This window comes from Coregonus clupeaformis, chromosome 28 (assembly GCF_020615455.1).
Source record: "Coregonus clupeaformis isolate EN_2021a chromosome 28, ASM2061545v1, whole genome shotgun sequence".
In the NCBI taxonomy this organism is placed as follows: Eukaryota; Metazoa; Chordata; class Actinopteri; order Salmoniformes; family Salmonidae; genus Coregonus; species Coregonus clupeaformis.
In genome coordinates this window covers 30,478,918-30,496,250 of record NC_059219.1, presented here as the reverse complement: position 1 = coordinate 30,496,250, position 17,333 = coordinate 30,478,918, and the positions used below count along the sequence as shown (strand labels likewise).

Genomic DNA, 17,333 nt, shown 5'->3' with positions numbered 1-17,333 from the left:
ACACTGAAGTTGAGCTATGAATATCAATGGTGGCAGGAACGGGGAGGAAGTCAAGTTATTTTTTTAATGATACCCTGCTTCTCAAGGGGTCTTAACTAGGGTTATGAACATGGCATGAGTCTAGCAAAACCGGTCCACATCCCCATGGGAAGTAACCAGCATAGGTTCTCTCATTGCTGGAATAAACCGCTCTATTGTACATTTGAAGCCAAATTATTCTGTTTCCCTTTCACCTCATGTGGCCTTTAAATCAAAATGATAGTGAAAACACCCCCATACGGATGATTATTCTGTGGTTTCTGCATGGCACTTGGGTTTGTTTAGTGAGAAAGCACTGTTTTTGCCCAGCAGGAACCCTCTCTTAGTTTTATGGGGTTTTAAATAACCATCTGCCAGTTCCCGGGGCTCTTTGATACCTCTGTTAGTCTGGAGAGTACAGTAACAGAGGAAAGTGTTTCATTGAGATTGAAGGAGACATCTTTACTTGCCTTCATACTCCTCAGCTCTCTCGCCTTCTCTGCACCAGTGCACTCTGTAAGGCGACCATTTTCTTTCTAAGCCATATGTTCTAAGATGTGTGGCTGTTTGAAAATGAATATTAAATGCTGAATACGAATCTACAAACGGAAACTAACCAATATTCAATGCTAGTTTCAACAGCAGCTACTGATATCTTCATTGAAATATTCTGAAGGAAAGTAGGCCAGGCCTAAGTATAATTTATCAAGTATTTAAACTTGTGGGTACATAATAAATCACATTGTAAATATATTCAGCCATCACTTGGAGTCATTACACTGTTTCCCAGAATCCTTACCCGTTTCCGTTTCCCAGATCCACTCCGTTTGCATGGGCAGCTTCTTCCTACCTAGAATTCCTCAGAAGTGACCCCTGACCTCATTCTCAGTATTAATGCCACGTTCATGTGCTAGTCGGAACTAGGAAACTGACATTTCCGACTTGCTAACTGGTTGTAGTTATTATACACGTGCGCGGTCAACCAGTTAGCAAGACGGAAATGTACGTTTCCTAGTTCCGACTAGCACATGAACACAGCAAATATCTAGCCAATAGTACAGTAATGTGATTGTTTTAATTCATAATGCAATTTCATCAGTGGAGGCTGCTGAGGGGAGGATTGCTCATAATAATGGCTGGAATGAAGTGAATGGAATGGCATCAAACACATGGAAACCATGTGTTTGATGCATTTGATACCATTCCACATATTCCGCTCCAGCCATTACCACAAGCCCGTCCTCCCCAATTAAGGTGCCACCAACCTCCTGTGAATTTCATACATTAAATAAATATGTAATTCCTAAGCATGACTGTAGACGGTGAAAGTGTATCACATCTGAAGTGAAATATGATGACTCCCCTGTCAGATTAATCTAGGACTACTTACAACCAGAATGTATGAAATTCAAAGTAGTTTTTAAATGCATTTATTCAGGCTGTCATTACATCAATAAATAGACATACACAAGTTTCATGATAACATGGAAATGACATTGAACATAGACATTCACTAAGACGACACTTCAACTTATTTGTTAAAAGGTTGAATTGATCTCAAAACTTAAAATGAGTCATCAGTCGAGAGATTTATGTTAAGGAAAAGCCAGACCTTCAAAAAATATTTTGTCAAAACGAAAATATATCTCTACGATTTGCAGATACGGTCAATAATATTTGATGAAATATGTAATTATATACACAAGGGTCACATTCAAAAGCACAGAGCCACAAAAACACAATGACATAAGTTACAATGATGAAAACATAGAATGAAAATCTCTGTACCAACCATGACTATATCTACACAGACTATACTTCTGAGACAAACAGGAAAGAGATATTCACACTATATAAACAGAGAATGCCAATCTGACCATCTCACAAACTGTGAATTTAATGCATTATTCAAAATGATTAAAATGATATTCAAGTTAAATGGTCATCATGATTCTTTTTGATCATGCATGTCTGCCTTGCTGTACGTGAAATTAAAACTCAGTAAGGAGATGATATATATATATATATATCTCTTTATCAAATCATGGATCAAGAAAATGCAAACCCAAAAGTCAGGTGTGTATACATGTCTGTACCTGAATACAAAAGCTAGGATGTCTGTGACTGCTATACTCCAGTGGTATAAAACCAATCCAGCGATGTATTGCAAATAGCCACAAAGTTTAGAAGGATTTTATATACATTAACATGCTTATGTGCTGAAAACACAACACAGTATCATACACTATGAAAGAGATACTTGTACTGTATGGCACACTTCTTGTCAATGTCCCGTACCATTTAAGGACATCATAATGTTCCAAGTAAGGTGAATAAATACAGGAAAGAAGACGGATGCTGTGACCTAACATTTTACATTACCTTTGTCCTATTAAACGTGATGTTTATAAAATGACTGAGTAAGGATTGTGAACATGCAGGGTGGTCTTGCCTGTGTTCCTGTAATAAATTGAGCAGAATCTCTCCCAACAAAGTATCTTTGCTCACACAGCGCTACATGTTCTAGTGTAATGGTACTGTCCATATGGGTGGCAGCTGAGCTGGAGGTGTACTTTGGCCTAGCCACTATGTTTTAATTTCCAAGGCTAGAATATTTTTATTGGGACCACTTAGTATGGACAATATGCCCTTTGTATAGACAGTGCTGCTATTTTATCTGGTGTTAGAAGGGATAGAGTTTCTCCATAGAGACAGAGCTACAATGTGTACATAGAAATGGTTCATACGATGAGAGATTTGTTTTGATCTTGATGATAGCCCTGTCGTTTTGTCAAATGTAAAACTGTAATATATGTTAGTTGTAAACAGTGTTCATATAGATGAATATTATCTGAATATGACTCAATGTATAGTTGCAGAGCAGAGTGTAAACAGCTAGGGTGCTCCCTATAAAACATCCTTCTCGGATATGCAAATTAATATGCCAATGATTTCCCTACTCAATCACAATCTTTACCATCTGTAACTCCAGGTTTGTTCTCCTTGGACCAGACATCCATCCATATTAAGCCATTACATGCTGCCTGATACATTTCCCCATTTTGTAAATGTCTATACTGCAATATACTACAATACTGCTATTAGACCATTGTAAATGTCTATACTGCAATACACTACAATACTGCTATCAGACCATTGCCTACTGTATAGCGTGACTACAATATATATGTGAGGCAAGTATTATCATACAACTTTGGGAGCAGCAGTGAATGCAGTAAGTCATCCTGTGTATGTAACCTACAACACCTGAACCTGATGTCTAAATCCACACATCTTCATGTGTCCTGATCCAGGGTCAGTGCTTACACCGCTGTCTAAATGGCGAGTGTGACAGGATGTGAGGTGTGTATGTATATCACAGTCATCTGGTCAGCGTACCTCATGCATATAAGAATACAGACAGCCCCAGGCAGGGTGAGTCCCACTCCCACTTCCTCCTTGTAAACCTGCAGTAGCCTAGGTGGAGCTGGGGAAGCGTGCAGTTCAGGTCCATTGCCTTTGGGCAGGGCAGGAGCTTGGGGGTTGTGTGTGTGTGTGTGTGTGGCCAGGTGTGTGTGTTCATGTATACCCCCCTCTCCACAGCCCTGTTAACCCCTTGTCTCCCCCAGTCAGAAATCATCAGGCAGTTCCAGGTGGTTCCTGCGGTTGCGGCTCTTCCTGCGGTCTAGCAGGGGCTTGAGCTTGGCCATGTCTCCCCGGAGAGGAGGCCCTCCCCTCGGCCCCTGCTGCTGGTCCCCCTGCAGGCTCTGAAGCTGCTTCCTCTCCTTACAGTACTGCTGTATGGCCAGGCTCTCTGCAGGGCTGAAGGCTGAGAGCAGGGCCTTGGGGTGCAGGGTGCTGGCCCAGGCCCAAGGAGACTGCTGCTTGTCCATCAGCACCGACACCATGGCCTCACTCAGGACACGCAGGCGGATCTTGGCCACGGTGCGCTTGAAGGTGTTCTCCGTGGCCAGGCAGTAGTACAGGCCCTGGTCGGACAGCTGGACGGAGCGGATGAGCAGGCCGTGGTCAGTGGTGACCAAACGGTCACCCAGCTTCACCTGGAAGGGGGAAAGAGAGGTGTCAGCAGCATGGTCTTAAATTACCTATATCATAACACATTATACCACACCATGATCTATAGTCAAGTAAATCGAGCCAAAACAAATCGACTTAAAGTGGTCTCCTTTTCACCTAATTTAACACTGGATTTACTGGATGTGAACTTACATGTGCCTTCATAACAAAGTTGTATGCCATCTGTAAATAAATACATCTATTCTATTCTATAGACGTAGCTGGTGGATTCGCTCTGGCTATCTACTCTGATTTCAGAGCACTCTCGTCTGAGTGTGCCAGAGCGCAGAATAACTGACACATTTATGAATGCTCAACACCCGTTGAATATGGCCGGTGTCAGTAAATGTTGGCAAAAAAAGCATAATTAAATTGTTGTCAGCAGCACAGTTGCAGTCACCAACACTCCGGATAACATAAAGACAGCCTAACTAGCTCTGCTAGGGTGAGTAAAATGGTCAGAGTGAGCTGTTCTCTCATTTGTGTCTGGAAGTAGCTAGCAAGCTAGCCAACGTTAGCCAGTTAGCTTGGGTGCTTGACTGCTGTTGTTAGGTCAGAATGCTCGGATCAACCCTACTTTTCGGCCAGAGTGTCCAGTGTGCGCTCCAAGAGCGAAACGCTCTGAATTTACAAAACGGCCAATCTGACAACGCTCTGAGTTTGCGAACACCCAGAGCACACTCTGGCACTCCAGATTAAATTTACGAACACACCCGTAGTATAAACCAGCCTTTAGTCTTGAAATCTTGGTTGTTTAGTACATAGCCTCACATGTGAATCCTTAAAGAGATGGATGGGGCTAAAGCTTAAAAGGGAGTGAACGATGCTGAATGGGTGTAGACAAAGAAGAGCTCTCCAGTAGATACCAAAACATTCAAGGGCCATTTTCTCAAAAGTGAGGTTACAAGTTTATCAACTTTCAAAGCAGAATTACTTTCCCATTGTTCCTCAACTGTAGTGTTTTATCCAATGTAAAAAACACAATTTCAAATTTTGCTACATAAGACCGAATCGAGCCGGTCGGTCAATTATTTTTTTACCCTTTAATGTGTCCTTTACTGTATGTATACTGGGGATATCGCTTTTTAATAGTAAAAGGTCAAAAATAGCTGGAGGACGTCTTTAAACAGTTCACCTGGAATACTCATTCTCATAGAATCTCTGATATAAATATTATGCATGAGCTACAAACAACAGTCAAATCTGTAAAATATGTGAATCTTTATCAAAGAGCAGGTGCTCTCTTTGCGCAGCCCCATATCATTTCTTATGGCCTGATTGGGAACAGTAACAGTTTTAGATGGTGTCAGTTATTTGTGAAATGTTTCCCCTGTTGAGAATGGACTCATTAATTAGGTCCCATATCATATCTGATCTACAGTATATCACTACTCATTATCTTGTTACACCGCCAATAAAACACTTTGCAATGTCATCCCCGAGGCGTGACATGTTAGTGGTCTGATGCTATTTCAAACACGTCATCACAGTCAAATGATTGTTTTGAATGCCTTGATATACAGTACCAGTCAAAAGTTGACACACATTTACATTTTAGTCATTTAGCAGATGCTCTTATCCAGAGCGACTTACAGGAGCAATTAGGGTTAAGTGCCTTGCTCAAGGGCACCTACTCATTCCAGGGTTTTTCTTAATTTTTACTATTTTCTACATTCTAGAATAATAGTGAAGACATTCTCTTAATCAGCTTCACCTGGAATGCTTTTCCAACAGTCTTGAAGGAGTTCCCACATATGCTGAGCTCTTGTTGGCTGCTTTTCCTTCACTCTGCGGTCCGACTCATCCCAAACCATCTCAATTGGGTTGAGGATGGGGGATTGTGGAGGCCAGGTCATCTGATGCAGCACTCCATCACTCTCCTTCTTAGTAAAATAGCCCTTACACAGCCTGGATCATTGTCCTGTTGAAAAATAAATGATGGTCCCACTAAGCCCAAACCAGATGGGATGGCGTATTGCTGCAAAATGCTGTGGTAGCCATGCTGGTTAAGTTTGCCTTGAATTCTAAATAAATCACAGACAGTGTCACCAGCAAAGCACCCCCACACCATAACACCTCCTCCTTCATGCTTTATGGTGGGAACTACACATGCGGAGATCATCCGTTCACCCACACCGCATCTCACAAAGAAACAGCGGACACATTTCTACTGGTCTAATGTCTATTGCTCGTGTTTCTTGGCCCAAGGAAGTCTCTTTAGTAGTGGTTTCTTTGCAGCAATTCGACCATGAAGGCCTGATTCACACAGTCTCCTCTGAACAGTTGATGTTGAGAAGTGTCTGTTACTTCAACTCTGTGAAGCATTTATTTGGGCTGCAATTTCTGAGGCTGGTAACTCTAATGAACTTATCCTCTGCAGCAGAGGTAACTCTGGGTCTTCCATTCCTGTGGCGGTCCTCATGAGAGCCAGTTTCATCATAGCGCTTGATGGTTTTGGCAACTGTACTTGTAGAAACTTCTTGAAAGTTCTTGAAATGTTCTGGATTGACTGACCTTCATGTCTTAAAGTAATGATGGACTGTCGTTTCTCTTTGCTTATTTGAGATGTTCTTGCCATAATATGGACTTGGTCTTTTACCAAATAGGGCTATCTTCTGTATACCCCCCCTACCATGTCACAACACAACTGATTGGCTCAAACACATTAAGAAGGAAAGAAATTCCACAAATTAACTTAAGGCACACCTGTTAATTCAAATCAAATCAAATTTTAGCAGATGTTATTGCGGGTGTAGCGAAATACTTGTGCTTCTAGCTCCGACAGTGCAATTGAAATACATTCCAGGTGACTACCTCATGAAGCTGGTTGAGAGAATGCCAAGAGTGTGCCAAGCTTTCATCAAGGCAAAGGGTGGCTATTTGAAGAATCTGAAATATTAAATATATTTTGATTTGTTTAACATTTTTCTGTTTACTACATGATTCCATGTGTGTTATTTCATACATCTACAATGTAAAAAATTATAAAAAATAAAACCGTTGAATGAGTAGGTGTGTCCAAACTTTTGACTGGTAGTGTAGATCCAGATCAAGGCATTCGACACAATAATTTGATTGTGATGACGTATTTGATATCGTAATAGACCACCAACAGCCTTTGGACTCAGTCTGTCCCGTGTGTTACTGACACAGGAAAAATAATGCCTCGGAATTGAACCAATTGAGCCAGCTCTGATGTTCAACACATAGAATGAATCATTCAATTTATATGGTTCAACCCAGCTTCTCAATTAACTTTGACTCTGGAAGTTGTCTGACCTCTTTCCTCCTGTCATTGTCTCTGTGGATGAGCCAGCGGACGGAGGCCTGGGGGGACTTAGGAAGACACTCTAGGAAGGTGGTGTTGTTCTTCACCCCATATTGGGTCATCTCCACCGCGTTCCTGTATGCTGAAACAAGGGCGGTTCACACACACATCAATTCACTGACAGACATAAACCACACAGCTGGATGATGTACGTCCCAAGACTTTCAACAGTCAGGGTCAAAAGTTGACCTGAGGGTTAGGGACACCTGCAGTACAACCAAACCCTCCCAGTCACTAGGAGGAGAATCCTAACTTAACTTTTCACTTAGTCTCCCATTGACTTCAATGTATGTCTAAGTGAACATTTCACTCAAGTTAAGATTATCCCCCAACCATGCTTGTTTGTCAGATTGTATTTCGACTGAGATGCACTTCATATCTGTATAGTAGAACAAGCTTGGTCTTTAACTGTCAGCATTGTCATCTGATGTTTATGTTCCAGCCAATGAGCTCATCCCCATGCCTGATGGATGACAGGGTATACACTAATTAGCACCAATGACCATATGGTTTAGTCCCATGACACATGTTCATTTACACAGACTTATACTGGAATGTAGCACTCTGGGGACCGTAGCTCCTCCCCTTGTTAGACCGCTTGCCGACAGCTGACTGTGTGAATCATCTCTGTACAGTCTGTTCACACACACACACACACACACACACACACACACACACACACACAGGGACTATACAGTAAAACACTATGCACCGGCTGCTGAACCATGAGAGGGCCTGAACTCAAATGACCCATAAACCAACAGAATCTATGTTAGACCCTTTTAGAGTAAAATGAGTACAGCTGGTATAGACTAGCAAATGAGTCAGCACACCAATGCCCTCTGTTGGCCAATTCAACAGAGCTGTGGGCTTCTCAGACATTTGGTGCACGTTGGCTGGATGTTGTCATACCTTTCAGGTTGAATCCTCTGCACTGAGTCAGTGGGTTGCCATGGATGATGTCCTGTCTTCTGCTCCTTCTGTATAGAAACCATAACCATCCATAAATATTTCCAATGCCACAATAGAGTACCCTATATAGTGGGTTAACCGTTGAATCCTGCCAAATATATTGTATATCTAGTTTCATTGCCTACATAAACTAGTTGGAGAATACATACATTTCACAAAGCCCAGTAGCTTTGAAACCCTGTTATTCCAACCCTCCAGCCCATTATGAAAATCTCTAAAATCCCATAATATCAACAGTTAGGAAGGACCACTTTGAGCCAGACACAGCGGTGTGAGGAACATTTGACAGTATTATTCCACTGTATGGTTCAGTCGTCTCCCATCCAACATCTACAGGGAGAGAGAGCTTCAACAGCAGGCACATTTCCAGCAGATTTTCTGAGGAGTAAGGGGGCAGAGCCTCTGTTCCCTAACCAAGCTAAACTTGAACTGCGGTTGACTGTAATGGCAGCTGAGCAGCCGGCGAGAAGGGAAACCAGAGGAAGGGACAGTTCAAAGTAGAAAGTTATCACTCACTGTGCTACGGCTGTGTTATGGCTATGGTTGGATCAATTCAAGAATACATGGTGTATACACAGTCATTTGGGATGTCCTTTGGGTGGTGGACCATTATTTATGCACACAGGAAACTGTTGAGCGTGAAAACCCCAGCTGTGTTGCAGCTCTTGACACAAAGCGGTGCGCCTGGCACATACTACCATACACCGTTCAAAGGCACTTACATCTTTTGTCTTGTCCATTCACCCACCGAATGGCACACATACACAATCCATATCTCAATTGTCTCAAGGCATAAAAATCCTTCTTTAACCCATTTCCTCCCTCTCATCTACACTGATTGAAGTGGATTTAACAAGTGACATCAATAAGGGATCATAGCTTTTACCTGGATTCACCTTGTCAGTCTGTCATGGAAAGAGCATGTTTTCTATACTCAGTGTATAATATCATTACAACCTGCAGATACATTGTATAACCAGCCTAATACATTGCCTTATACCAGTGGAATAACCTAGCTATGTAATTACAGTAACAGGCTAGGACGTGCATTCAGTATGCATATCTTTAGCTCAAAACCTTTGGTATTTTGGGGAAAACCAAACAACTAAGAGCTGTATATTTACTTGTACTTATTCCCCACTAATTCCCCATGAAAAACACCTAAACTATGTGAAGTGTTAAGGACCCCTTAACAACCTGGGTCCTCAGCACCAATGTTTTATGGTTAAAAGAAGACTGCACTGCACCATAGAATGGAATAACACTGTAAAATGTTAATATTGCCACTCGGTTTGCTTTAAAGTGCTCCTTTCTCACAGCTAGTATTGTACTGTTGACCCAAACCAGGGACTGTAGTACCGTACCTCTTGCCGGTGGGGTAGAAGCGGGAGCAGCTCAGGCCGTCCCAAGCACAGTAGGGGTCTCTGGCCAGGCAGCAGTCGGCGCAGGCTGAGCCATAGGCATGGCAACGGTGCAGAGACACTTGGGACATGCCATGCTCGGAGCTTACGTACAGCTGTTGCTGCAAGGCAAAACAGTTCAAATGTCAACCACACTGTTTGTTTTAATAAGTGGACGAGTGACTTAAGTTAAGCTCACGGACAATTATGGCTTATTAGTTGGCTTTCCAGCTGAGTCACAATTTTAATGCAGAAAATAAACTGTTGCACTAGGCAATAGCAATGAGCTAAATGAAGCATTTTGAAACAATATTGATATGCATTAAGCACTGCTAGCATATATTTACTTTTTTGGAAGATATTCTCAAGTTTGTCACTGGAGCTTGGTTCTGGAAAAGAGAGAAACATGCCAAAATGTCAACAATCTTATGTAACAAATGCTGTGACCCTATGTCATAAATGTAATGGACTATATAGTGTTCTTATCTTATCATATTACATAAGACTGTAGGTGTGTTTGAGCTAGTCTTGTTGCACACCGTAAATCTTAGGCAATTCCTTTTTGGTCCTTTACATTCTGTGGAGGGATCTTTTTATCAACACTCTCACATCTCACACTCAGGTCATCTAACATCCTATTGAATACCACACAACCTTCCACTGTGCAGCACTAGTAGGAACACTATGCGAGATCTCTATGACACATCAAACCACACTAGTGGGAGACTGGGAGACCGATGTAGTCCAGGTGCAGAGCGAGATTAAAGCTTGGTTGGGCCTTGATCACACGGAGGACTTGCTTTGTTTATCAGGCTAAGATAAAACAGCGCGTGTGAGGGTTGGTATGGGTGACTGGCATCGCCCTCTAATGTCCATATGCTTCCCATTAGTCTTGTGTGGTGGTCTAGTGCCCGGGTCATCACTCTCCTGAATGCCCCTTCCTTAGGAGTACAGTCTGCAACCCTTTGTGAAGAAGCCAAGAGCCCCTAGTCTGTCTGCCTTTGATGTCTGTCTGTGTTTGAGAGAGAGAGAGAGAGAGAATTCAAACCTTAAACACTTCCAGCTCCTCTAGTATCAGATCCTGGTCCAGGGAGCGGTTTGTGGGGAGAGCGATGACCTTTTGCACTGTCCCTTTGTCTGAGGGGACACGGGTCACACACACACACACACACACACACACACACACAGATTTTGATTTGATTTACTAGGATCCCCATTAGCCGACGCCAATGTTGACAGCTAGTCTTACTGGGGTTTGACACATAACGAAAAAGACATTACAGACAAAATACTTTACAATTTACATAAATTTTAAAACATTAACATGTAATTTAGTATGTGTGTGCATCTATCAGTTCCATATACATGTCAGAGAATGGAGACAGTCATTAGACAACCAGTTCACAGGCACTGACCCCTACACACACTAAACACACCAACCTCACCACAGACCCAAATTAGAGTGGCTAGTGAAATTAGAATGAAAAAGTAAATGAACACAGCTCTGGCTCTTTATTCTCCTCGCACATATTTGGGTTTGAATGAAACACGACTGCTGTGACCGGCATCCACAGTAAAGTCAGTTGTGGGTGTGTGAGCTTTAGAACCCACAGAGAGGAGAACAGACAGAGGCCATGGAAAGGGGAGGAACTCTGTTTGTCCAGGAGTTAGCTAGCGAGCAGAGGGAGGAGAGAGGAGAGTTACAGCAAGATCTCCTGGAAATCCCTGATAAAAAAAACTCTCCACATCCAAACAAAGACCCTGCCTCTCCGCCCTGCAGTCTGATATAGCTGGCATGTCTTCAGGAATCCTGGAGGACTGGGAGGCTGATAAACAAACAGCTGTGAGTGAGAGAAAGGAGAGAGGCTCCCTGGGATGCAGGACGTACAGCCAGCTCCACACTCCCCTCTGTGTTGTTCAGACCTGCACTATTCCTCTTCTACCTCTACCCAGTGGGCTGCATCTCCCTCCTGGACGTCTATTTGTCTCTGTTGCAGCTCGTTACAGCGTAGTCTATTGTTCTATTCACTGAAGAGTGAGACAGACAACTTATCTTGTATCCCAGCACGACCAGAGTTCATATCCCCTATATAATCATTTGCTTATGAAACGCCGGCGTTATGGCACGAGAGAGCAGAGATGGATCATTACAATATAGAATATAATGGAATTAAGTGGTTTATGTATAATGAGGGCATTGTGGTAACGCCACCCCCTGGTGACAGAGAGAACAGGCTGTTTAGGCTGTCATGTTGGGGGCTGGAGGTCTATTAGCAACTGTAGCGCACATGGATGCTCTATCATTGACGATGTCACGCTGTATACTTAGCATCCCACTCATGTAACCCACCGCATTAGTCAGAGCTCTTTAAAGCGTATCTCTGATGATTGTTGAACACAAGTGGCGAGACGAGGAATATGAGAATGTTAGTCTGAAGGAGAGATCCTGAACAGGCATCCTGAACAGCTAGTTAGGTGCTGATGTAGGCAACGTATAGGCTTGACCCTGTGCTGCTCCCAGCCTGTGGTGTGTGTATGTTGTGTGGTGGGACTGGGTGCTAGTTGTCTCTAATGGAACAATAAAGATGTATTGTTGAGTACAAACCTGTGCCCAGGAAGAGGACCTGGTAGTGCCCGTCTGCGGCGGTCACCTGGTCCACAGCGATGGAGGTGTACTTGTAGTCAGCATGCGTTCTGACCACCAGGGGCCTCCTGCCCACGGGGTAGATAGGATTGAACATGACCGGGTGGTTCCTGACAAACGACACCACGTCGTCAGGGAACTCCTTGGTGCTCTGAATGTAAGGGGTGAAGGCTCCGCCTGGACACTGGAGGGAGCGAGGGAGGCAAAGGGGGACGGAGAGAAGGAGAGAGAGAGATTTGTTATAAAGGTGAATAAATCCCTACCACTCAGCTCTGTGACAAAGGTACATAAAGGAAAAGCCTACCCCTGACCCTGAACTCTGCTGACACTGTCCTCATCCTCATTGCATAATGTTTCTCTAACCTCGTTTCCTCCACTGATAGACACTGATAGTCGTGGTCAAAAGTTTTGAGAATGACACAAATATTAATTTTCACAAAGTCTACTGCCTCAGTTTTTATGATGGCAATTTGCATATACTCCAGAATGTTATGAAGAGTGATCAGATGAATTGCAATTAATTGCAAAGTCCCTCTTTGCCATGAAAATGAACTTAATCGCCCAAAAACATTTCCACTGCATTTCAGCCCTGCCACAAAAGGACCAGCTGACATCATGTCAGTGATTCTCTCGTTAACACAGGTGAGAGTGTTGACGAGGACAAGGCTGGAGATCACTCTGTCATGCTGATTGAGTTAGAATAACAGACTGGAAGCTTTAAAAGGAGGGTGGTGCTTGAAATCATTGTTCTTCCTCTGTTAACCATGGTTACCTGCAAGGAAACACGTGCCATCATCATTGCTTTGCACAAAAAGGGCTTCATAGGCAAGGATATTGCTGCTAGTAAGATTACACCTAAATCAACCATTTATCGGATCATCAAGAACTTCAAGGAGAGAGGTTCAATTGTTGTGAAAAAGGCTTCAGGGCGCCCAAGAAAGTCCAGCAAGCGCCAGGACCGTCTCCTAAAGTTAATTCAGCTGCGGGATCGGGGCACCACCAGTGCAGAGCTTGCTCAGGAATGGCAGCAGGCAGGTGTGAGTGCATCTGCACACACAGTGAGGCGAAGACTTTTGGAGGATGGCCTGGTGTCAAGAAGGGCAGCGAGGAAGCCACTTCTCTCCAGGAAAAACATCAGGGACAGACTGATATTCTGCAAAAGGTACAGGGATTGGACTGCTGAGGACTGGGGTAAAGTCATTTTCTCTGATGAATCCCCTTTCCGATTGTTTGGGGCATCCGGAAAAAAAGCTTGTCCGGAGAAGACAAGGTGATCGCTACCATCAGTCCTGTGTCATGCCAACAGTAAAGCATCCTGAGACCATTCATGTGTGGGGTTGCTTCTCAGCCAAGGGAGTGGGCTCACTCACAATTTTGCCTAAGAACACAGCCATGAATAAAGAATGGTACCAACACATCCTCCGAGAGCAACTTCTCCCAACCATCTAAGAACAGTTTGGTGACGACCAATGCCTTTTCCAGCATGATGGAGCACCTTGCCATAAGGCAAAAGTGATAACTAAGTGGCTCGGGGAACAAAACATCGACATTTTGGGTCCATGGCCAGGAAACTCCCCAGACCTTAATCCCATTGAGAACTTGTGGTCAATCCTCAAGAGGCGGGTGGACAAACAAAAACCCACAAATTCTGACAAACTCCAAGCATTGATTATGCAAGAATGGGCTGCCATCAGTCAGGATGTGGCCCAGAAGTTAATTGACAGCATGCCAGGGTGGATTGCAGAGGTCTTGAAAAAGAAGGGTCAACACAAATATTGACTCTTTGCATAAACGTAATGTAATTGTCAATAAAAGCCTTTGACACTTATGGAATGCTTGTAATTATACTTCAGTATACCATAGTAACATCTGACAAAAATATCTAAAAACACTGAAGCAGCAAACTTTGTGAAGACCAATACTTGTGTCATTATCAAAACTTTTGACCACGACTGTAGATACAGGAGAACAACAAGGAACTGTACATTGCATTGGAGCAATTGTCTTATTTTGATTTCAATACGGATATTAGACCCTAAACTCACTGTTCCAGGCCGGGGGTAGGGGATCCGTCCCTGGTACGCCACCCACTGAAAGTTTGGCCCATCCCTGTGTGCGAACGGGCCGTTGAAGACTGTCAAGATGTCCGCCATGTTGTAGACACACACGGCCGAGCCCTTGAACACCGAGCTGTGGGAAACGACACAAACACATTCCGGCGGTCAGTGTGATGTGGAGAACTGACATCCAGGAAGCCCCCAGATCCACCCAGTTAAAAAATCACAGTCCTTTAAACCTTGCTGTTCATAGGATATCCAAGCCATCCAATCCGGGTGAAGCTTACTGCCACCTTAGTCTGCCCTACCCCAACTTGCCCCTCTTCCCCCATTCTTGCTCCATTCCCAGAAGGATATGAGGATATGATGTGGTTTGGACCGGACCTAAAAACCACATGACCATCAGTAATACAGAGAGAGCCTTTGTTCAGTGAGGGAAACAGAGGAGAAGGCCTGAAGGAGCGAGAGGTAGAAACACATTGTGCTGATAGGAATGACAACGTTGCACGGAGACTACAGACTGTTTGTGTTGGCTGTAGAGAGAATATGAATCCCAAAAGTCACCCTACTGCCTATTTAGTGCACTACTTTAGACCAGAGCCCTATGGGCCGGCTCAAACGATGTGCACTATAAAGGTAATGCGATGCCATTTGAGACGCAGCCAGAAAGTCAAGCTAATCTACTCTTGATCTGCTCCTTGGGTTACAAGTGTTTCCTTGGGTTACAAGCGTTTCCTTGGGTTACAAGTGTTTCCTTGGGTTACAAGTGTTTCCTTGGGTTACAAGTGTTTCCTTGGGTTACAAGTGGATCATGGGGATTTATGGAAGGGTCACTGTCCATGGTTACAATAGCCAGAAGGTTGAGTAACCCTGATCTAGATGCTGCCCAATTAGCCTTGATGATTGAAGAAACCAGGGTTGTATTCATTAGTGCACACCGTAGCAAAACGTTTTGTAATGTAAAAAAGAAAAAGTGTTTCTTATTGATAGTTCCCTTCCTGTTTCTGCGTGTTTGCTTCCGTTTAGTTCCTAGTGGATGCAAACCAGTGAGTACACGGTAACAGGCACGTGTAGCCATCCTGCAAAAGCCCTTGAGAATAAATAAAGTTGACTGAAGTTAATTGAACACAGTGTCTGGGTTACCACATACAGTAATAGTAGACCATAGCAACCAACAGGGTACTACATGGTGATACGCATGCATAATGAACTTGCTGTCAACATTGTGGAAGGAAACAGAGCTCACTAACTGTATTGCTAGGACATCAGGAAATGTAATGCGAACGGTATGGTAAAGTTCTGTCAATGAGCCAAATACTGTAGTACCAGAGGAGGCTGGTGGGAGGAGCTGTAGGAGGACGGGGTCATTGTAATGGCTGGAATGGAATAAATGGAACAGTATCAAACGCATCAAACATATGGAAACCACATGTATGACTCCGTTCCATTTATTCCATTTCAGCCATTACAATGAGCCCATCCTCCTATAGCTTCTCCCACCAGCCTCCTCTGGTGCTATATGTAGATCACTAGAGTATGCTACAATAAGGTGATACTGGAGGTCTCTATCCAGGAGCTACTGTCATGTCTGCATCATTCCTAGTGATATCCGGTGCTGCCCGCCAGTCAGCATAGTCACTAATGCTTGAGCAATATTACCGTTGGCCTCACCTTGTGGACGTGAAGACGCCGAACACCAGGAGGCTCTTGGGGTGATCGGTTTCCAGCAAAAACACACTCTCTGGAAGGGAAAACACAACGTTGTGTTATGGAGTCAACGTTAATCATGCACCTTATCGTTTAATATTCCCGGAATAGATGAGTCTGAAGTGGAGATTCATTTAATGAATGTCCATGTTGATAGACCTCCATAGACTCACAGAAGACTAAAATAATACTAAGGGATGAATTGGGTCACTATTTATTTGGATATTTCGGATTATCATACTATCAACAAACTATCTGTTACTAAGCAACTGCTTGTTAGGGTTAGGTTTAGAATAAGGGTTAGGGTTCAGGTTAGGGCTATGGTTAGTAGATAGTTAGTTGAAATGTTACTAATAGTCTGTGGAGCATCCACAGATGGACAATCCAAATAAAGTGCTACCATGAGTTCTTTCAATACTGAGGAGCAGGTCAAGAAGTGTGTGTAAAGACCCTGTTTATAATCAAAAACAATCCAAAACACCTGAGAATCTGAGATACATTGGTATTTGTACAGACTGGCCAGGGAGATGTTTAGTTCTAGGTAAACAGGAGAAGTGGTTTGGGTTGGAATAGAATGTTCCAGGCCTTGGTAAATACAGTAAGTAGGTGTTGGCGTATTCCTCACCGAGCTCGTCAAAGTGTGTCTCGGTGCCGTCCTCCTCCAGAACGGAACACACCATCCGGGCCTTCAGGAACGTGGTCCACTTATTCACCAGGCTACGCTGGCCACCTATGTCATTCTGTAGACATCGAAAGAGATGCATGTTAATGTCTCATGCATGCACACATATGCAATGCACGCACACACATACGTACATGCACGCACACACACACACTTCCTGGACACACACACTTCCTGGACACACACTTACAGGACACACTCTAGCCACCATGGTGTGGATGTTCTTGGTATTCCCACTGTTGTCCGTCAGTCTCTCCCGGAAGAAGAAATACAGTTTAGCATCGTTGGGATCCGATCCATCTGGGATTAACTGGGCATCTATGAAGATGGGTTCTATGGAAAATAAATTAACAGGCTAAAATGTTATAGCATAACATATTCTGTCCAATGTCTCAACATCTTCCTTACATGCAGCACCAGTATCAAAGTAGTTGAAGTACATTTGATG

General features: G+C 43.5%; 1 protein-coding gene across 1 annotated transcript in view; it reads right to left on the bottom strand.

The window, feature by feature from the left end:
• Positions 1 to 1,432: 1,432 nt before the first annotated feature.
• The window catches only part of LOC121543602 (semaphorin-3C-like), a 55,836-nt gene continuing 39,935 nt past the window's right edge, over positions 1,433 to 17,333 (bottom strand). The window contains exons 8-18 of the mRNA XM_041853613.2: positions 17,076 to 17,218; positions 16,829 to 16,943; positions 16,168 to 16,237; positions 14,485 to 14,629; positions 12,401 to 12,623; positions 10,844 to 10,932; positions 10,143 to 10,184; positions 9,760 to 9,917; positions 8,336 to 8,403; positions 7,375 to 7,505; positions 1,433 to 4,079 (exon numbers count right to left, since the gene is read on the bottom strand). Coding sequence (XP_041709547.1) covers positions 3,648 to 4,079; positions 7,375 to 7,505; positions 8,336 to 8,403; positions 9,760 to 9,917; positions 10,143 to 10,184; positions 10,844 to 10,932; positions 12,401 to 12,623; positions 14,485 to 14,629; positions 16,168 to 16,237; positions 16,829 to 16,943; positions 17,076 to 17,218 — 1,616 coding nt within the window. The 3' untranslated portion in view covers positions 1,433 to 3,647. The remainder of the gene's footprint in view (positions 4,080 to 7,374; positions 7,506 to 8,335; positions 8,404 to 9,759; positions 9,918 to 10,142; positions 10,185 to 10,843; positions 10,933 to 12,400; positions 12,624 to 14,484; positions 14,630 to 16,167; positions 16,238 to 16,828; positions 16,944 to 17,075; positions 17,219 to 17,333) is intronic.